Consider the following 22,693-nt stretch of genomic DNA (forward strand, 5'->3'; position numbering starts at 1 on the left):
TCTTGCCAAGTCAAACTAGTTGGTGTGAGTTGGTGTAGATTGGTAGCTATTGGGGCCAGTTAGCTCAAATAGCTGGGTGTCTGGTTTGCAATACAGAGTGATGCCAGCAACATAAGTTCAAATCCCACACCAGTTGCGGTTACTATGAAGGATTCTCCTTCTCAACCTCTTTCCGTGCCTGTGGCATAGTGATGCTTAGGTTAAACTACCACTATTAGTCTCTCTCACTAATGAGAGAGTAGCCCTGTGGTTTGGGACTATAATACTTGATTGTTACCCATCACATGAGTGAAAGGAAAGAATTTGTCTGTGAACCTTGCCACGCTGTTGTTCAGATTGTAGGATTGAGTAAACATCCCTGTGTTTTGAAACACTAGCCCAAATTCCCGGGCTTTTCAAATAACATATGAAAGTGAAAAAAAAATGGCAGCTGGGCTATGTTCTGGGAAAATTACACAGACACAGAGAAAGCTGCTTAGAATCATTGTTCATCCTGAAAATCCAACTCTCACATCAACTATAAAAGAACAATCAGTCAGGCCTAAACTCCCACCCAACCCAGACTGAACTCGGCAGATCAACTTCGATAAGTATTCACACACAAGTGGACATTCCACTTAATCAGAATACATTCACACCTACTCTTAACAATCAGGAAGCCAAGTGACCTCAAAAGAAAACACCAGCAACACAGTGGTAAGTGTAGATTTGGCGCAAAGATCAGAAACCTGTGATTAGTATAATTGCAGTCCCTGATCTCACCTGAAGAGAGCTATCCCTGCAGCTAACCCTAGGAGAAGGATCCCAGATAGCTATCACCCCAAGAGTGATACCAACAACCATCTCCAGATGAAGTTAAAAATCACACAACACCAGGTTATAGTCCAACAGGTTTATTTGGAAGACAGTGCTTCCAATTAAACCTGTTGGACGATAACCTGGTGTTGTGTGAGTTTTAACTTAATACACCTCGGTCCAACACCTGCGTCTCCAAATCATGATCTCAAGACAAGGGATCCCAGCGTTGATTCTCTCCAAGAACTAGCTGCACAACTCCCTCCAGAGGAGGGATCCCAACAGTAATCCCGAAACCTACCAACACACACCTGTTCTGTACAAGGGGAACCAGTGGCAACTGATAACCTTCGAAACCCACTGACCTGACTGACACCACAAGGCCTCAGACACATACTGAGGTAAAACCCGGCCGACAAGACCTATCTGAAAGTAAGAAAACCGAAGTACTCACCTGATAAAATCCAAACCTGACCTATCGCGTCATCGGACTCAACCCAGGCTGAAGGCTTATACCATCCGAAATCCTCAGGAATGGCCGACAGTACTTCAAAACTCAGTGGTGAGCCCAAAAAGCTCGCAGGGAGGGGGAGGTGGGTGGTTACCATACAGGGAAGCCTTTTAAAAGTTTCTGTGATAAAAAAATCTGTTGTTTAGTTATAATAGTGTTTAACCTGTATTTGATTTAATAGTGTATTTAATCACTGTCCTCTGTATAATGACAATGTCAATTTCACTGTTTGTTATATTTGTCTTATTTCTTGTATTATACTTACGTTTGGTACTTAATAATACGTAATAACTGCCCCTGAAAAAGCTGTCTACTGCCCTCTTCTTCTCACATTCCCTAAATAAAACCAGTGTCAGAACCAGGGATCTATGGGTGATTTGAACCACCTAAAAATCTGCAAATTACTGACCACAAACCAGAATCCCTTCAAGATGATGGTGGTGATGGTGGTGGGGGGGGGAGGGTGTTGGTATCTCCAGTCTGCATTGGCTGGCAGGGAGACAGCCTGCTAATTTGAGAGCTCTTCCAATCCTGGAGATGGAAATCAGAGTGTTGCCAGCTCCCACTGGGTGAGAGGTGGGCACTGCTGAGGCAGGTCCAGAAGGCAGGCTTTAAATTACAATTCTGAGGGTAACAGGGAAGGCCATCCTGATGGGTGAACTGCAGCTATGGAGATGAGCAATTTTGCCTCCAGACCCCTTCTTCAGGCTGAGGAGCCTCCGGATCCCATTGCCACCCAGACGGCTGCTGGAAATGCTGCCTTTGCCCAAGCAAACAGTGCCCCCACCACACACCCAACCAACAGGTAATGGGGGTGCCAGCCTACTAAATGCCAATGGGGCAAAGAATGATCCCTCTATAGTGGTAAATAGTTTAAAATGCACTGTCCATCACCATTGGGAAACTTTCCTGTTTTACTGGAGGTGTGTTGGAGAGCACTGCCTCAGACAAAGATCAAAGAAAGTTTACTGCCAAGGAACAGGCCCTTCAGCCCTCCAAGCCTGCGCCGATCCAAATACACTGTCTAACTCTATTGCCCAATTCCTAAGGATCTACATCCCTCTGCTCCCCACACATCTGTCCAGACACAGCTTAAATGAATCTACCGTGCCTGCCTCTACTACCTCTGCTGGCAATGTGTTCCATGCACCTATTACCCTCCGTGTAAAGTACCTGCCGTGTATATTTTCCTTATACTTTTCTCCTCTCAACTTGAACACATGACCTCTCGTTATTGAATCCCTCACCCTGGAAACATGCTTATCTCTATCCGCCCTGTCTATACCCTTCATGACTTGTAGACCTCATTCAGATTCCTCCCCGCCCCCCCCCCCACCCCGCCACAATCAATCTCCTTTTTTCTAATGAAAACAATCCTAACCTACGCAAACTCTCTTCATAGCTAGCACCTTCCATACCAGGCAACATCCTCGTTAACCTTCTCTGCACTCTCTCCAAAGCATCCACATCCTTTTGGTAATGTGGCAACCAGAACTGTACACAGTATTCTAGATGCAGTCGAACTAAAGTCTTGTACAATTTTAGCATGACATGCCAGCTCTTATATCCGATACTCTGTGCAATGAAGGCAAGAAAGCCATATGCCTTCTTGACCACTCCATCGACCTGTGCAGCCACCTTCAGGATACAATGGACCTGAACTCCCAGATCTCTCTGCTCATTAACTTTTCCCAAGGCTCTTCAGTTTACAGTATAGTTTGCTCTAGAATTAGACCTCTATCTTCACATTTGCCTGTATTGAACTCCATCTGCCACCTCTCTGCTCAACTCTCCAGTCTATCTATGTTTTCCTGTTTCTTTGACAGTCCCCTATGCTTTCTGCTACTCCACCAATCTACATGTCATCTGCAAACTCAATGATCAGATGATCAATGCCCACTTTCAGATCATTTATGTATATCACAAACAACAGTGGCCCCAGCACTGATCCCTGTGGAACATCACTGGTCACTTTTCTCCATTTTGAGAAACTCCCTTCAACTACTACTCTCTGTCTCCTGTTGCTCAACCAGTTCTTTATCCACCTAGCTAGAACACCCTGCACATGATGTGACTTCACTTTCTCCATAAGTTCACCATGGGGAGCCTTATCAAATGTCTGACTAAAGTCCATGTATATGACATCTACAGCCCTTCCTTCGTCTATCAACTCGATCACTTCCTCAAAGAACTCTGTTAAGTTGGTAACACAAAACCATGTTGCCTATCATTGATAAGCCCATTCTCTTCCAAATATAAATAGATTTTATCTCTCAGTTCCTTCTCCAGCAACTTTCCCACCACTGACGTCAGGCTCACTGGTCTGTAGTTACCTGGAATATCCCTACTACCCTTCTTATACAGGGAGACAACATTAGCAACTCTTCAGTCCTCCGGCACTTCATCTATGTTTAAGGATGCTACAAAGATATCTGTCAGGGCCCCAGCTATTTCCTCTCTCGCCTCCCTCAGCAACATGGGATTGATCCCATCAGGTCCTGGGGATTTGTCCACCATAATATCCTTTAGCCTTTCCAAAACATCCTCCATCCTTATGTCGACATGATCCAGAGTAAGCAAACTTCTATCTCTAATCTCAACATTCATCATGTCACTCTCCTCAGTGAACACCAATGTAAAGTAATCATTGAGAATCTCACCAGTTTCTTAGGTTCGACACACACAACCTTCCTTCTTTAGTGGACCAACCAATTTTCTAGTTACCCTCTTGCTTCTTATATATGAATAACAGGCTTTGGGATTCTACTTAATTCTGCTCACTAAAGTTATTTCATGACCTCTTTTAGCCCGCTTGATTCTTCACTTAAGACTGGACCTACTTTCCTGTTATTCCTCCAGGGCCTGTTCTGTTCTTAACTGCCAGGACCTCATGTACGTTTTCCATTTTTCTCTTGGCTAGTTGCACAATTTCCCCTGCCATAGAATCTTGCCTTTTCTATCCCTTGCTTTCAAAGGGACATGCCTATCCTGCACTGTCTTCAACCTATCTTTGAAAGCCTCCCACATATCAAATGTGGACTTTCCTTCAAAAAGCTGCTCTCAAACCACATTTCCCAGCTTTTGTTGAAATTTGTTATAATTGGCCATGGCCCAGTTTAGTACTCTTCCCTTAGGACCACTCTCATCTTTGTCTACAAGTATTCTAAAACTTACAGAATTATGGTCATTATTCCTGAAGAAATCCCCCACTGCAACTTCTACAACTTGGCCTGGTTCATTCTCCAACACCAGGTCCAATATGGCCCCTTCCCTAGTTGGACGATTGACATACTGGTCTAGAAAACTTTCCTGGATGCTCCTTACAAATTCTGCTCCATCCAGACCTGTGACACTAAGTGTATCTCAGTCAATGTTGGGAAATTTATAATCTCCCATCACCACCACCCTGCTGCCTCGACATCTTTCTATAAGATGTTTACATTAGATTAGATTACTTACAGTGTTGAAACAGGCCCTTCGGCCCAACAAGTCCACACTGACCCGCCGAAGCGCAACCCACCCATACCCCTACACTTACCCCTTAGCTAACACTACGGGTAATTTAGCATAGCCAATTCACCTGACCCGCACATCTTTGGACTGTGGGAGGAAACCCACGCAGACACGGGGAGAACGTGCAAACTCCACACAGTCAGTCGCCTGAGGCAGGAATTGAACCTGGATCTCTGACGCTGTGAGGCAACAGTGCTAACCACTGTGCCACTGTGCCACCCACATATTTGCTCTTCTACCTCATACTCACTGTTGGGAGGTCTGTCATACAGTTCCAACAATGTAACTGCACACTTCTCATTTCTCAGCTCTACCCATAACACTTAACTGCTCAAGCTCTCCATAGTGTCCTCCTTTAGTGCAGCTGTGATATCATCCCTAACAGCAATGCAACTGTTAACCCCCCCCGCCCCCCTTGTACTTCCCTCCCTACCTTGTCTGAAGCATCTATATCCTGGAACATTTAGTTGCCAATCATGCCCTTCATTCAACCAAGTCTCTGATCGCAAAAATGTCATACTCCCAGGCACCAATCCAAGCCCTAAATTCATCTGCCTTACTCACTATACTCCTCGCATCAAAGCATATGCACTTCAGACCACCAGTTTTTCTGCATTCATCTGCTCTCTGCCTACTCTTCTCCTTGGTAATGCTAACTTCATGATCCTGTTCTTTACAGTCTCTAGTTTCCAAATTACGGTCTTCTAGTCTTCTCTTCTGGTTGCCAGCCCCTGCCACATTAGTTAAAACCCTCCCCAACAGCAGTAGCAAAAAATCCCCCAAGGACATTAGTTCTAGTCTGGTTCAGGTGTGGACCTTCCAACTTGTAATAGTCCCACCTTCCCCTGGTCCCATTGTCCCACAAATCTGAAACCCTCCCTCCTACGCCATCCCTCAAGCCATGTGTTCATTCTGCCTATTCTTTCATTTCTACCACGTGGCACTGGTAGCAATCTCGAGATCACTATCTTTGAGGTCCTCCTCTTTAACTTTTCTCCTAGCTCCCTGAGTTCTGCTTTCAGGACCTCATCTCATTTTTGACTTATATCATTGGTGCCTATATGCACCACAACACTGGCTGTTCACCCTCCCCTTTCAGAATGCTCTGCAGCCAATTGGTGACATCACTGGGAGGCACCTGGGAGGCATCATACCATCTGGGAGTCTTCCTTTCAGCCCTACAAGTATCTTTCCCGCCTTTCTGAACAGCAGAGGCAACCACGGTGCCATGAACCTGGCAACTGCTGCCCTCCCCTGTTGAGCCATCTCCCCCAACAGTATCCAAAATGGTATACCTGTTTTGGAGAGAGATAACTGCAGGGGACGGCTGCACTGCCTTCCTACTCTTTCCCTGCCCTTTAGTCACCCATTCACTGTCTCCCTCAGCAATTCTAATATGCGGTGTGACCAATTCACCAAACGTGCTATCCACGACCTCAGCCTCCACTGTTTCTCACCCTTATACCTTGTGTCTGGGAAATCCCTACTGGAAGAGTGAGTGAGCAGAGACTGCTCAAAGAGCAGCCAGGTGATATACACTCCATTTCATTTAATCTCCCATTCCCCCATCCTCCTAACCTCCCTCCCAACCACACATTGAATGGTGTTTGTGTAGGGATCTATAACACACAATCCCTGGCAGCATGAAGGCCAATGTGAGAAAGCCAAGCATTCGTACAATAAGAGTTAAGATTAAAGTGGTGCTGGAAAAGCACAGCAGGTCAGGCAGCATACGAGGAGCAGGAAAATCGATGTTTCGGGCTGGAGCCCTTCATCAGACCTTGAGCATTGAGTAGTTTATTACACGATGCATCAAGGGGAGACCCACCGGTTCATTCCTGATGAAGGGCTTTTGCCCGAAAGTCAATTTTCCTGCTCCTCGGATGCTGCCTGACCTGCTGTGCTTTTCCAGCACCACTCTAATCTTGATTCTAATTGCCAGCATCTGCAATACCCACTTCTGCCTCGCACATTCATACAATAACCCCACCATTTCTCTCAAAGACTTCAAAATCATTTTGTTCATTTGAACTGAGTGAGTCATTTTGAGATTTTCATTCTGCTCTTGACTGGTTTCTCCTGTATTATTTTTCAATCGGGTATTGTCATATAGGAATAATCCATATTTTCTTCTTCCACAGCGAGTAATGCTGGGATCATTGCAGGAGCCTTTTTTGGAGTGCTGTTTGGAATATGTCTGATTATTGCTCTTGTGATTTGCTGCTGCAAGCATCAGAAGAGGGAAGCAGAAAAAGAGGAAGAACCAGCTAATGAGATAAAGTGAGTATAGTGGGTAATAGCTCATCAGGGCCTGGGACAGTAAACACCCAAATCTTCCTCCATTTGTTGGCACAATGTACAAGAGCCTCATGGGAGTTTGCAATTGAAGGAGGGCATTAAAAGGACAGCAGACAGTAAATATTAAGACATTATACTTTTAATTGATAAAATTGCAGTTTCTCTCTATGGATCTCTACATATTTGTATACACTGTAACCCAGTAGGTACATCTCCCACAGAGATCACAAATTGCTCATTCATTTATTCATTCGTGCTGAGCAGATCATTTTACGGGGAGGTAGCAGGCACCCATAACTCATTGAATGATTTGTAGCTGTTAATGTCCCAGTGAGATCACAACATTCACAAAAGATTGACAGCACGTTCTTCGCAAAACAAGATCTGAATTTTCGGGTCATGAGGTGTCTGATGGCATGTTGAGTCTGCAGGCAGTAAGATCTCATTTGTCACAGGCTATTTTCCAATTGGTTGCCTGCAGGGCTGTTGTACAATTCGGGATAACATTGGCTGTTCAATCAGAAGGCAGGCAGCACTGCTCCCACCCCCAGCCCCCAAACACCAGGAGATGTGACCTTGCAGTAGGGTCTCTGGAGCTGTGTCAAGCAAGGTTTAACGGTGAGATCTTGCAGAGAGATCTTGGTGTCAGAATGCATGAATCACAGAGGGTTAGTCTGCTGTTACAGCAAGTAATCAGGAAATCTAATAGAATGTTAGGAGAGAATTAGGGAGGGTTTGGTTCAGTTAACAGGGCATTGGTGAGCTGCATCTGGAGTTCTATGTATTGTACAGGGCTTCTGTTGAAGAAAATCTCAAGAGGCAGAAGTTGAGCATTGGGAGACAATGAGGTCTACAGATGCTGGAGATCAGAGTTGAGAATTGCTGGAAAAGCACAAAAGGTCAGGCAGCATTGGGGGAGCAGGAAAATCGATGTTTCGGGCTGGAGCCCTTCATCAGAACTTGAGAATTGACTAGTTTATTACATGATGCATCATGGGGAGACCCATGGGCCCAACAGTGGCTCGGTAGAACTCCGAAGTACAGCAGAAAGTTAGAGTTATATAAGAAACAAGACCCAGGCTGAGACCCAGGCTGAATGTTAATTACAAGGTGTCAGGATGGTCTGTCGAGGTACCGAATCAGGGGTCAGCTCTCAGGGTCAGCCCTAATTGATGATGCACATTCCACAAGTGGACAAGATTGAAAGTTATCACCTATCATGCTGTTTACAGAGATCCATAACAAATGTAGGACAAATATCCTTAACTAGAGGACCGAACTGGCAGTACATTGTGAACTAATTGATAGGGCTAAGCACGTTTGAGCAACTAACATGCTCCAGCAAAACATCACAGTGGGGAAACAGTGAGCAGGCAAACTGTGGCGCCTTGAATAGATAAGCTACACTTTAGCATTACCTCCTAGTGAGAGAGGAACTAAGTTATGTGCAGGAGGCTGCGAGACAGCCTCTCATAGCTACATGCCAAATATTATTGTTCTGCTGGGTGAGGGGCCCTTCAGCAAAATGATTCCTTAACCAGGAGGGAAGCCATGGCCAAGAAAATGGCTTCCACATCTCCGTACCTACAGAAGGATGTTAATGCATTGGAAGCAGTCCAGAAGAGGTTCATTATACATATAAGTAAATGTAGAGTAATAGGGTAGGGGAATAGGTCTGGATGGGTGACTTTTTGGAGGGTTGGTGTGGACTTGTTGGTCCAAATGATCTGTTTTCACACTATAGAGATTCTATGATTGAATGGATTGCTTTATGAGGGGAGGCTAGGCCTGTATCCTTTGGAGTTTCAAAGAGTCAGAGGTAATTTTATTGAAACATATAAGATCTTGGGGGTCTTGACTAGGTGGATGTTGAAAGGATATTTCTTATTGTGAGAGAATCTACAACTCAGTTTATTGTTTTCAAATAAGGAGGTGCCCATTTAAGATCGAGATGAAACCAAATAGTTTCTCTCTTCGGGTGATGAGACTTTAGAATTCCTGTGGTTGCAGAGTTTTAAAATATTTGTAATGGAGAATTAGATGGATTTTTGATTACCAAGGGGATGAAAGATTATGAGGGAGTATGCAGGAATGTGAAGGTGAGGGTAAAGTCAGATCAGCCAGGATCTTAATGAAAGATAGAACAGGCCAAATGGCCTACTCATGTTTGTATGTTTTATAAGAAAAATAAAAAATAAAAAGATGAAAGAAAAAATTAGTGACACTCCACCTTTAAGCCAGGGTAACCTTATAGAGGTTTATAAGATCATGAGGGGTGTGGATAAGTTGAATGTTAGGTGACTTTTCCTTTCAAGACGAAGGGCATTTTTTAGAGTGAGAGGAGAAAGATTTTACAAAGATATGAGGGGCAGTTTTTTTTTTACATAGAGTGGTTCGTGTGGGGAATAAGCTTGGGAGAGGCTGAACAGGTTGGGGCTGCTTTCCCTGGAGCGTTGGAGGTTGACGGGTGACCTTATAGAGGTTTACAAAATTATGAGGGGCATGGATAGGATAAATAGGCAAAGTCTTTTCCCTGGGGTCGTGGAGTCCAGAACTAGAGGGTATAGGTTTAGGGTGAGAGGGGAAAGATATAAAAGAGATCTAAGGGGTAACTTTTTCACACAGAGGGTGGTATGTATATGGAATGAACTGCCAGAGGAAGTGGTGGACGCTGGTACAATTGCAACATTTAAGAGGCATTTGGATGGGTATATAAGAAGGGTTTGGAGGGATATGGGCCAGGTGCTGGCAGGTGGGACTAGATTGGGTTGGGATATCAGGTCGGCTTGGACAGGTTAGACCGAAGAGTCTGTTTCCATGCTGTACATCTCTATGACTCTAAGTGGTGGATGCAGGTACAGTTACAATGTTTAAAAAACATTTGGCTGAGTACATGAACAGGAAATGTTTGGAGGAATATGGGCCAAACACAGATAGATGGGACTAGTTGTATTTGGGTTTATGGTCGGTGTGGACTGGTTGGACTATATGCGTGCCTCTGTGAGTCTCAGGAAATTTGGCATGTTCATAAGGACCATCAGCAACCTCTACAGATGCATCATTGAGAGCATACTGTCTGGGTGCACAACGGCCCGGTATGGCAACTGCTCTGCCCAGGACAGTAAGAAACTGTAGAAAGTGGTGTATATAGCCGAAACCTTTAAGGAAGCCAACCTTCCATCCATTGACTCCATTTACATGGCTCAGTGCCATAGAAAGACTGCCAACATCATCAAAGGCCTATCGCACCCCATTAATGATCTCCTGCAACCTGTTCCATCAGACAGAAGATACAGAAGCCTGTACACATGCACCGGCAGGTTCAGGAACAGCTTCCTTCCCGCTGTTTTTTGACTGATATATAGGTTCTCCAGTCCCAAGTAGTGATGATATTGCTAATACTGATCTCCTTAGCACACTACCACCCACTGACAGTGCCTCAATGCCCACGTTCCAGACATCAGTAACATCCTCCACCAGGAATTTTAGAACTTCTGTCAATGGGAAGCTACTAACTCACTTCATTTTGGCTGAACCTCAAAGTTAGTATCTGCTATTGAGGGGAATGGTGCTTGCTTCAGTTGAATGCCAGAACGTGTCACTATCTCCAATAGTCAGAGTTAGTCACAAGTTGATCTGAATAGGAGCTGTATGATTGTGGTAGATGTTTTGTTGGTTAAATTTACATTCTGACTCACCTATTTTCCCTGAGGAAATTGACTATTTTTACAGTTTATGAGTCATTCAGCAAATTTATTTTTCAGTCATTTTTCAACTTCTTGCATGAGTCTTCAGAAGCAATGCCTGATAAATCATGGGAAGGCAAGAAACTCACAGTGTTGGTAGCTGCCTTTACATTAAACATATAATAAATACATCAAATAAAACCTTCCTACATTTGCATGTTCTAGAATATGGGAACTGCTATCAGGAAGCAGAGGTAATAGCAATAGAGCCATGTTATCCTCCTATCCTTCTCATAGTTCTTGTTGCTATACCGAAAATTGACTGAAAAGATTAGGATTTACAAGCCTTCTGGGGTTGGGTAGAATGAGTCGTGGCCAGGGTCAGAATGGCAGAACAGGCTTGAGGGACTGAATGGCCTTCTATTGCTCGTAATTTACATGTTTGTATGACTTACATCTAATGTTCTATGAATAGAGGTCTTAAATTGTCAATTAAACACATATGAGTGACTAGAAAACTTGTTAAATGTTTCTCATCCCTCATTCCTCTCTCAGGTATTTTGTCATCAACCAGTTCAGAGATGTTAGTTCACATTTTGGAGCAGGTGGAACTTGAACCCAGGTCTCCTAGGGACACTACCATTGAGCCACACGAGCCCCCTCTGAATTCTCTCTCACACCTTCCTAACTTACACCTGGGATACATCTGAAATCTCTATAAAACAGCATGGGACCAACATTCCATTGCTTCTCACCTCTGTGCAATGTCCCATCCAAATGTAGTTCTTGGTTGACTTTTGTGTGTGTGTGCGTGTGTGTGTGTGTGTGAGAGAGAAAGGCTTCCAGGACAACCAGAGCAGGATTGGATTTGAAGTACATTCTTGCACATTATTTAAAGCTATTTGCTTCACCCTAATTACAGAAGAATGCCTTCACCTGTAACAGTGTGGCTTTATCATTCCTGTGCCTAGCATTGTTGTAGCTTTTGGGAAGTGGAATGATCAAATATGAGGCCATTGCAGTGTGTGCCTCCACCCAACAATCTACACTGACATTTCACAAGGGATACTCAGTCAGAGAGATGTACAGCACAGAAACAGAACCTGTGGACCAACTCATCCATGCCGACTAGTTATTCTACAGTAATCTAGTCCCATTTGCCACATTTGGCCCATATTCCTCTAAACTGTTCATATTCATAAACTCATCCAGATGCCCTTTGAATGTTATAATTGTATCAGCCTCCACCACCTTCACTGACAGCTCATTCCATGCACGCATCACCCTCAGCATGAATAGGTTGCCTATTAGGTTCCCTTTAAAACTATTCCCTCTCACCCTAAACCTATAACCTCTAGTTTTGGACTCTCTGACCCTGGAGAAAACATCTTAACTAGTCACCCTATCCATGCCCCACATGATTTTATAAACTTCTATAAGATCATCCCTCATTGGAAAGCCTTTGCCCTTCAACAGTGGGCGGAAGTAAATTATAAGGCCAGGAGATCGAAGGGGTATACTTCAAGTGTACTGTGCTATATGGAATGTATTAGGAGTCATGATGGCAAGAAATGAATGGAGGTAAATTGTCATATTTGTGGCATGTCATCCTATACTGTAACAAATAATTCCTCTGATTATAATATATTTTCTTTGGTCACAATCATATAAAAAACCTTTCTTTGTTCACAGGGTGGATGCACAAGCACCAACAGGAAATACATGGGCTAAGTCTGGGAGTTCTGATATCATCTCCAAAAATGGTACACTGTCATCAGTGAGTAGCACCATGCATGTTTACAAACCATATCCAAGTAAACCACCATCAGATGTTGCTTCGACCATCACTGCAATGGGTGTCAACGGCACAGGAAGTTACAAGCGCCCAAATAATCCCCGAAAATCGGCGGATAACGTTTCAGTAAGAAGCTCACCTGGGAAGTCAGCACCATCTTATGCATCAGTCGTCAACACTCACTACTCTCACCCTCCCCCTGCTTGGCAGAATGGAGTTCAGACACAGGCCCCCAGGCAGGGACCCAGATTATCCTCAATGTCGCCATCAAACCTTACCAGAATGGGGGCCGTGCCAGTCATGGTGCCAGCCCAGAGCCAAACAGGATCACTGGTGTAGGAGCAAATTGTGTCACCAGGGCACTTGGAAATCCTGTGGTAACTTTGATGACCAAAGAGTAGGACTTCAGATGAGAGCAATTTATGGTGAAATATTACAAATCGAGTATTGGCTGTGAACAGTATTCTGAAGTACCGTCATCAGTTTTTGAATGTTGCTCAACTAGAAACTCGAGATAACCTGAATTAAGAAATTTAGCCCAAACACTGAATGGATGAGCAGACGACCAGTTCTTTCCAGGTCTATTGGTTGTCACTCAAACAATACTTTTGCTTGACACAAAATCTTTTCACAGGAGCAGTTCTAACTAATTCCAGTTTATCGCAACACTGTGCTTGTAATCTCTACAGCTTCTCTGTCGAAATATCATATGTGTTGAAAAATATAAAACTGCAGTTTTAGGTCTGCCCACACCAACTTGTCACACTCATTATTCTTCAATGAAGATGCAGACCAGTTTCATCCAGTAGAAATGTGACTTTTGGTTTGTGTTACAAATATTGGCAATACACCTTCTCATCTGGTTACTTTTCTTTTGCTCCACATGATTATTTTTCCCTGGTTCATACAACAGTCTTCAATGAAACAAACTCAGGTGATCAACTTCTCGCAATACCTCGCCGAAGTGTTTTCTTCTCTTGGATAGTGCAAGTAGTCAACCTGGGAGATGAAACCTCCTTTGGTTTGTAATTCCTTGGGTGTAGACGATCAAAGGTTGACGTTGACTGATTCAGTGATACACACGGGAGAAACTATTTCATTTGTTGGGAGAATCAAGAACCAAAGGATGAAATTTTAATGTTTGAACCAAGACATTCTGGTCAAAATGAGGAAGCTTTTGTTTTTCACCCAGGCTAATGAAAACTCTGCTGCTCAATTCCCCAAAAGGCTGTGGTGTGGAACTTTCAAGACTCAGGTCAATAGGTTTCTGTTAGATCATGGTATCAAGGGGTAAGAAGCTAAACTGAGGAACTGGAGTTGAAGAACAGATTAACCATGAACAAATTGAATAGCAGAGCAGAATTGATGGGCTGAATGGCCTCTTGCCATTCCTTTGTTTGATAGTTTTCTATCTATCTATAGTAAACAGTGTTCCTAAATTCTGGTAGCTCTCAACAGAAACAAATGTGAGTTGATGGAACTTGTTGCAAGGGAACGGGGAGATCCTACTTTTATCTTTCCAAGGTTTCTAAATGATTTGATTCCAAAATTTCCTGTCTCCGGTTCTTTTTGCATTTATTTTATTTGTGATTCTGTATTCTGACGAGTGCATTTCTTTTCTGTTCTTGTTTTCCTTTTATCTTTGTAATTTGTTATATGAGGTCTTATAGTAATCATTATAGCGGCATGTTTCCTGTCACTGTGAAGAAGGAAATTAAGTAATAATAGAAAGGAATTTGTAAAACTCTGTCAGAGATGCCACAAATGACTTTTTCCTGACAAAAGACATAGAAGAAACTAAAAATGGACCGGGGGGGAGGGGGTACAAAGTTGCAGCATTGGATCGACTGAGTTGTTCACTATAACATTTATTGAAGTTGTAGACAACATAGAGTTCAAACAATGTTAACACACCCAGTCTGACGCTAGGATATAGTATGAATAAATAGGGCAGAATAAAACCAGTGCAGGACTCACAAACACTTTTTTAGAAGATTGTTAATGGAGATGACTATTTGTATATTGTGAGTGCTTGTTGCTGTCCTGCAATACCTCAAATATACAGTACTATTGTGACTAGCTGAGGGTGGGTGAAGTGACTCCCCTCTTTTTAAACATCCTCTCCAGCACAAGACTATACCTGTATTCAATTGAATTGTAGTTAAATAATGTCTGCAGTAGTAGTAAAAAAAATTGCAAAGTTTCCTTGAATTTAAAGCAAATCAAGTTTATTTGCTGTCAATCCTGAGAAAAATAATAAAGCATGTCATCAAACATATGTGCTGTCGTTTCAGCCCTCACCCACGTACAGCACTAATATATACACAAACACTCTCCATAAACACACACACACTCTTATACACACAAACCACAACACACACTCCAACCCTCTAACACACCAAATATGTGAATACACAGTTTAGAGACTTTTTGATGTTGTCCATGTACAAAGTTTTAACTTGAGGCTGCGATTGTTTAATTGTTGTTTTAGGTCATCAGCAGTAGCAAATGTTGCAGTTATCCTTTGACTTCTCAATGTTCTTATGTTTCTTTTTAACATGTAGTGTCACTGACCATTTTTTTTAAGAGAGAGAGAGAGATAGAAAGAGAGAGAGAAGGTTCCCTGACCTTTCAGTTATGCTTCTTTAATACCCTGTGCCAAAAGCAGCTTCTTGTAATATCAGCCTGTGTGTGTATTTCCATGTCTGAGATCATTGTCTCCAATGATAATTGCAGGTGATGCTTTCATTTCTTCATGTGAACATTCTCAAAGATATAACTCAAAGTAAGAGATGAAGATCTTTTACTCTTTGTTTGGGGATGGGCTGGCTGGTAGATTGTATTGCCTTTGGATAAAATGTTAATTTCAGATTGGCTGTCTGTTGTCTAATTCACATTGAAATTTGGCCACTTATGGTCAGGTGATGCCTATAGCCATTTCAAGTCAGTGATTTTGGTTCGTTTATCTAAAACCCTTTCAATCCATGGAAGTCCCTCATACTAAGTCAGCAATGAACTTCAAAACTCAAATTGTATATCATTGTGACAATATTCACATACAAAAGAGACACCAAAAGGATGTGAATATGCAGGATGGCTCTTCATTCCATTTAATTTGCTCCTTTCAGAACATTGGCCCTATCTTTCCACTGGACTTGCTTGAATGAGTTCAGTTCCAAACCTAAGCATTTGTCGTAATGACCATATTCTTGCTTTTGCTCATCTATTTCATAATGAAATTCTTACAGAATCTGCAGGAAAGATTCCATAAGAGCCTTGTACAAATGGTGCCATTGGTTTCTGTTGGTGAATCCACTATTGTTCTCCTTCTCTGAAAGGGACAAATCATTTTGACGGATTCTAGAAAAGGGCATACCTGATAATAAATTAATTAAACCGTCAATACCTTATAACAACTTAATCAATCAATGTACTATCCTTTTTAGGCTGGAGTTATCCTTGCAGACTTCTGGGCTTTATCCTATTGAATAATTGATTTATCTAAATTTACTTTGTAAATAATGTCCTAAAAGTCCTATGTAACTTTTTTAGCTCTCTATCCTCAACCACCTTCTGACAGGTTAATGGGTAACTGGAGAAGACCCCTGGAGGATTTTGATATTTTAGCAGTAGGGCTGTTTCTGAATGAATGGCTTGAAGTGACCCATCAATGTCCACTTTGAGGTGTAGAATAATGGACTAACATGACTATCTATCAGTCAGAATTGACCATGAACATGAAGCAAGTGTGGCCCCAAGATATAAACCTTACATCCTATAAAAGACATGGACATTGTAGTAGCATGTGCCAATATCAAAAGAAGCATAAACACTTAGAAATAACCACTGATCATTCTTCATTTCAGAGAGAAAGCCTTCATTCTAACTGGAGCAGTTGGTGTACCACTGTCCTCTATTTAAGAGCACATAGAGCATTTCTATTTCAATTGCTGTTATGAAACTTCTGACATGCATATTGATCTTGAAATCAATAAATATTTGAGCCCGAGCTGAACAATGGTTTAAAAAGCTCATGCTAATTGTGATTATAGGATCATTTCACAATTCTGTTTTACTCTATTGCCTTTATAATCTTAATTGTCTTCAAAATGATAACCTTTTTGCCTGCACCAATTTCATCAAGGGAGAGTTTATTGATCTATTCCTGTACCATCTCACAGTATGGCAGAGAAGGAAATTTAAACAAGCATGCTCACTTTGACAGAGATTTTGCTTTTCATTTGCTGATGGAAAACATTGAAGTCAATGGAAAGGGGCTTTAATAGGCCGTCGACCTATAGCTGATGGAATAATGTCATACCAAACTCCATTCTGCTCTCTCAGCTGAATGTAAACAATTCAATGGTCATTATTTCGAAGAAGAGTGGGGGAGTTCCAGTCAATATTTATCACTCATTATCAAACAGATGATCTGGTCATTATCTCTTCGCTGTTTGTAGAAGTGGATCATACACAAATTGACTGCCTCTTTTCCTGCATTCCAACAGTCATTACGTTTCAAAGGGCCTTTATTCACTGTAAGGTGCATTAGGACATCCTGAGATCATGAAAGGTGATATATAAATGTTGGTTTTTCTTGGTGGTGGCAGGGAATGATCTATCTCGTTGTTGTTGGATTTAAGATTTTGAATTTATACTTATAAACAAAAGCAAGACATTATGAGTTAGAGATTAGTCAGAAACTAATGTTTAGGAATCAGTCACATCAGCTGCTTTTGAACTTGGAATATCTAGGTGGCTTTTGTATTTATCAACAAATACTGATGTGAGGGAACTATTAAGCAGCTTGTGAACCGAGTTGCATCTTTACATGCATTGTCATTGGTATACCAACTTCTTGAAATTGAGCACTTAGGGGTCTATTATAAATATCCAGATGACATGAGAAGCCTGAATGTCAAATTTCTTTGAAGAGTGGTGTTATAGATCTTTTAAACTCAAGCTTTTTGTCATGATGCTGCTTTTTGAATTAAAAGCCGTATTTTCGAAATTGCTTATTACTTTGTTTATTGATACATTTTATATCCAATAGAACAACCAAAAGGTTAGAACACCCCAAGGATTTGGGCTCTCTCAGCAATCTGCTGTTTTCAATTCTGGTCACATAATATCGAAGCTTTTCATCTTGCATTCGTCAGGACAATTCACAAGAACATCAATTTAAGGGGAAAACTGATGTTCAGTCTGTTTGAGAAGAGAGTGGGAATTACTTGACAAGTAGTCTATGATTGGTAGACCATGGAGAATGCACCAGAGCGAGATGATTCACAGTTAACTGCCAGGATTTATCTAAATTTTAAACCAGGCAGGTTGACTTGAGAAATGAACCAGTAAATGGCTTGTGCATTTTCATGACAATGCCTCTTTTATGCTTTATCTATAATAATGGTCATAGGTTTAGTAGTCTCAGTGCAGTTCTGATGACTGGTGGATCTGTTGTGCTGAGAGTGCATAGAAAATACAATCATATCTGCTTATGCTGTGTTTTGCGGGGTCAGGAAAAAAGAAAAAGGTGACTGTTTAGGTCACTCTAGACTGATGGAACAATCGAAATATGAGAGATTGAACTAAGTTTTTGTCATGTTCTTCCATGGAATGTGGGCATTGCTGGCTAGGTAGGAATGTGTTATTCATCCCTAATTATATTTGGAAAGGTGGTGGTGAGCTGCCATCTTGAATTGTTGCAGTCCGTATTGTATGCGTACATCCTCAGGGCTGTTACGAAGGATGTTTGAAGATTTTGGTTCAGCGATGCTGATGCAGTTTCAAGTAAAGATGGTGTATGCCTTGGAGGGGAACTTACAGGTGACAGTGTCATCATGTATCGGCTGTCCTTGACCTTCCAGTTGTTGGAGGTCATGGGCTTGGAAATTGCTGTCAAAGTGTGAATTTGTAATCAACCTCTGGAATCCAACATTGCAAAATTAGAGGAGATTGAGCTTTGGCTGTGAAGGTAACCAATGGTTTCAATATCTGTTGAGGAAATGCTATGCTATAGATCACATTGGGTTAGCCCAAGAGTATCTTGGTTTGAGTTTGGAGAGTGCACTTGCTGAATTGGAATCTCACCTGTTTCAGTGTACAACGTACAAGGACGGCTAAAGACTATCACAACTACTCCATCCAGGTATAAAATCAGAGAAGTATACAGCACAGAAGGAGTCAATTCAGTCCATTGTGCCCATATTGGTTCTTTGACTATGCCATCCAGTTATTCTTATCTCCCTATTGTTTCCCCATTGCCCTGAAACTTTCACCCTTTCAAGATTGTATTTGATTGTTTTCCTAACTTGCTGTGTAAAAGAAGCTTCATCTTACATTGGCTAATATAAAACAGACAGTTACCTGAATCCTGTGACCTTTGGTCACTAACGTCTCTGTCATAGAAAACAATTTCACTTTATTTCCTCTTTGAAATCCAATGTGATTTGAATATCTCTGTTAAATCTCCCCTTAACCTTTTGTACTCCAAGGAGAACAATGCCAGTTTCTTCACTCTGTCTACATCGCTGAACAATTGATCTAATAATCCAAGACAGGTATTCTCCTGCAACAGGTTAAAAACATTGGGGGAAATTTTGGAGAAATAAAATTGGAAAGTTCTCCTTTGAGTTCCTAAAACAGTCAAAGAAATTGCATAGGTTGGCAGTGCAATAGATTCCTGGCTTCACCCTTGTAACATTCCCTTTACAACTTTTAGGATTGCTAATTGAGCACTGATGCACAAGAATCTCATAAAGTGGAAACATGCACTCTAAATCCAGATTTATAAAATAAGCCCTTTGATGTTTCCCTTCCTTCAGATGAAAACTCATTGAATGATAACTAAATGTATTCTCTTTCTAAAATATGGAAGAGTTGATTTTGCATACATATGTTTTTGTGGTGTTGGGTTTCAATTTGAGAAATGACCATGCAGTGTGCTCATGTTTGCTTTAGACAGCAAGTAGGCAAGGGTTCAATCTGAAAAATACACGTGCTGCCTTTAAGCAAAAGACCATTGCTTATGTCATCAGGTTAGATTTGGGTTAGCAGGTGCTGCATTACTTAAAGATAAAGTTCCATTTTGTGTGCCATTTTCAGATGAGGGAAAAGTGACTGATGGAAGCTGTCATTGACGGCTCTTCCTCATAGTTCACTTTGGGTCTGTCTGAATGACTTGGCTGCAGAATTCCTTACAGCCTCAGTGCAAACATTAACAATAGAGCTGAACTCAAGAGGCGAGGTGAGAGTGACTGCTGTTGACATCAAGGAAACATTGAGCAAATGCGGCATCCAAGAGTTCTAGAAGACTTGAAGTCAATGGGAATCAGGGGAAAAAAACCTACTGTTGCTTAGACTCATATTTAAAACAAAGAAAGGTGGTTGATTGTTCCAGACCAACCATCTTAACACAAGGACTTCACAGCAAGAGTTCCTCAGCATAGCATTCTAGATCTGCTCATCTTCCGCTGTGTCACCTTCCCTCCATTCTACGATCAGATCCAGGAATTAGATTACTTTTTTAGATTAGATTAGATTACTTATAGTGTGGAAACAGGCCCTTCGGCCCAACAAGTCCACACCGACCCGCCGAAGCGTAACCCACCCAGATCCATTCCTCTACACTTACCCCTTCACCTAACACTACAGGCAATTTAGCATGGCCAATTCACCTAACCTGCACATTTTTGGATTGTGTGAGGAAACCGAAGCACCCAGAGGAAACCCACGCAGACATGGGGAGAATGTGCAAACTCCACACAGTCAGTTGCCTGAGGCAGGAATTGAACCCAGGTCTCTGGCGCTGTGAGGCAGTAGTGCTAACCACTATGCTACCGTGCCACCCACAAATGCCACCGTGCCGCCCACAAATGTTTACTGATCATTGCACAATGATGTATACCATTCTTGACTCCTCGGGAAATAAAACAATCTGTTCCTATATTCAGCAAGACCGAAGGCTTTGATAGATAATTGGCAAGTAACAATTGCCAAGGACATCCTCACTATCAACTGTTTTTGACTCACCATTGACCAGAAATTGAAATAGGCCAACTGTAGCTAAAAGAGACTGGGAAATCTGCAGTGAGTAACAATCTTCCTGACTCCCCCAAATTCTTTGTACCATCTGTAAGGCACAAGTCAGGAGTATGATGGAGTACTCTGCAGTTGCCTGAATTAGTGCAGGTCTAATTGTCAAAACATTCAACACCATCCAGGGTAAAGCAGCCGACTTGACTGTAATTTTATCCACTACCTTCAACATTCACTCCCTCTATCAATAACTCAGTAACAATTGTGTGCCCCATCTGCAAGATGCACTGCAGTAATTCATCAATGCTTCTTTGACAACACCTTTCCAACATACATCTGCTTCCAATAAGGAGGACAAGGTCAGCAGATACATTGGAACACCGCCATCTGCAAATTTACTTCAAAGCCACTCACCACCCTGACTTGGAAAAATGGCATTGTTCCTTCAGTGTCTCTATGTCAAACCCCTGCAGCCCCCTCCCTAATGTTATTGGAGGTATACCAATGGCAAATGGAGCCCAGATGTTCAAGAAGGCAGCTCACCACCACTTTCATGAGGGCAACTAGGAATGGCCAATAAATGCTGGCTCAGCCAGCCGCACCCACATCCCAAGACTGAATAATGAAACTCTCTCCCTGTGTGATGACTCCTCCTGTTTCTAGTTGCACCCCACCATCTGCAAGAGAGAGAGAGAGAACAAAGTGTGGCAATGAATTCTGTGACGGTTGTTTGGGTAGTGTATGTAAAATGGAATGTGTGAGAGAGAGATGTGGAATGTTTGCAACTGTGTTAGTTGATCTTACAGCCATGTTTAATCATTGTCCCACTCTGTTTATATAGCCTCATGTTGGACTTTGTTACATATGATAAGGATGGATTTTATGTATTGCCATTTACAATGAATTTGATAAATTTTATCCCTATTTTTAACCTTTTTTGTACATAATAGTTTATCGATATTTGTATTCAATGGAAAAGTTATAAGTCTGACTGAAGCCATCCATGTGAAGTGGATAGTTCTAGGTCTTGTGTTGTTTTACTATTCCTGCATGCATCTGCTGAAATGGACAAGAATGTTGTTTTTTAAAAATAAAGTTTATCAGATTCCTAAACATGCCATAACTTATTTGTTCAATTTTGTATTACACTGATTGAACTAATACCTTATTTGATTGTTATTGATTAAATTTCCCAACGACCTTCTTTCGCTGTATGAAGTTGTACCATGTATTTTATGAACTGTCACCTGCATTTTTATTCTCACAGCCCAGTATCCCTTCCCAAACTGCTTCCTAATGAACATAACCAATGTTGGTCCTATGAAATTACTTCAAAGGCAGATCATTTCTCCAGACTAAATTGCATCTCAAAGCAAAGGCAAGCATTAAAGAGAGCAGTTGACCAAGTCTGGATGGACAACAGTGTTGCTCCACCAAAGATGTGTACCTTCCTGTAATATTCAGAGCCAAAATTTGTAACCACCAAACCTTCAGTCTGCCATATTGTCATTAACAAGGGAGGAAGCTCCACTTTGAGCCCTAGCTATTTACAAAATAAAAGTGAAACCAAAGACACTAATTATTATTTTTATTCTAAGAATCTCCACTGAAAATATAATTGTAGGCCTTTTACACACTGCGATTGGGTAGTGACAGTGTTTTATTCGGTAGTTTTCCAACAAATCAATAAGCCGGAAAATGACAGGGTGCTACTGTTAAGTGTTATATCTTTCACTCACCGCAGGTAATGATCAGGATACTGTAACAAGTCTGCCTATCTGTGTTTCTTTAGATCAGGCAATTTATTTATTTATAAATTATTTCTACTTGAAATATAATATCCCTATCTAATCTAAAGACATTAAGAATTAAGCACATAATGTCGAAATGGACTCACAATTAGACAAGACCAGGATGGGGATGGAAACCCTGATTGAGAAATATGAGTGGTCACTTTGTTAGGTGCCACAAATCAATTTATTAAATTTCACTTTCTAATGTTCAATAGTGGGACTTTAACTTATTGGGAGTTATCTCGACCTATCTCACCAAGTCGTG

The 22,693-nt window shown here is 41.7% G+C and overlaps 1 protein-coding gene across 3 annotated transcripts in view; it reads left to right on the top strand.

The window, feature by feature from the left end:
- The window catches only part of esama (endothelial cell adhesion molecule a), a 141,436-nt gene extending 119,688 nt beyond the window's left edge, over window positions 1-21,748 (top strand). For all 3 annotated transcript variants that reach the window (XM_060846676.1, XM_060846679.1, XM_060846677.1), the window contains exons 6-7: window positions 6,961-7,099; window positions 12,496-21,748. In XM_060846676.1, the coding sequence (XP_060702659.1) occupies window positions 6,961-7,099; window positions 12,496-12,937 (581 nt within the window). In that variant the 3' untranslated portion in view covers window positions 12,938-21,748. The remainder of the gene's footprint in view (window positions 1-6,960; window positions 7,100-12,495) is intronic.
- Window positions 21,749-22,693: the final 945 nt, after the last annotated feature.

Source organism: Hemiscyllium ocellatum, chromosome 29, assembly GCF_020745735.1.
Source record: "Hemiscyllium ocellatum isolate sHemOce1 chromosome 29, sHemOce1.pat.X.cur, whole genome shotgun sequence".
In the NCBI taxonomy this organism is placed as follows: domain Eukaryota; kingdom Metazoa; phylum Chordata; class Chondrichthyes; order Orectolobiformes; family Hemiscylliidae; genus Hemiscyllium; species Hemiscyllium ocellatum.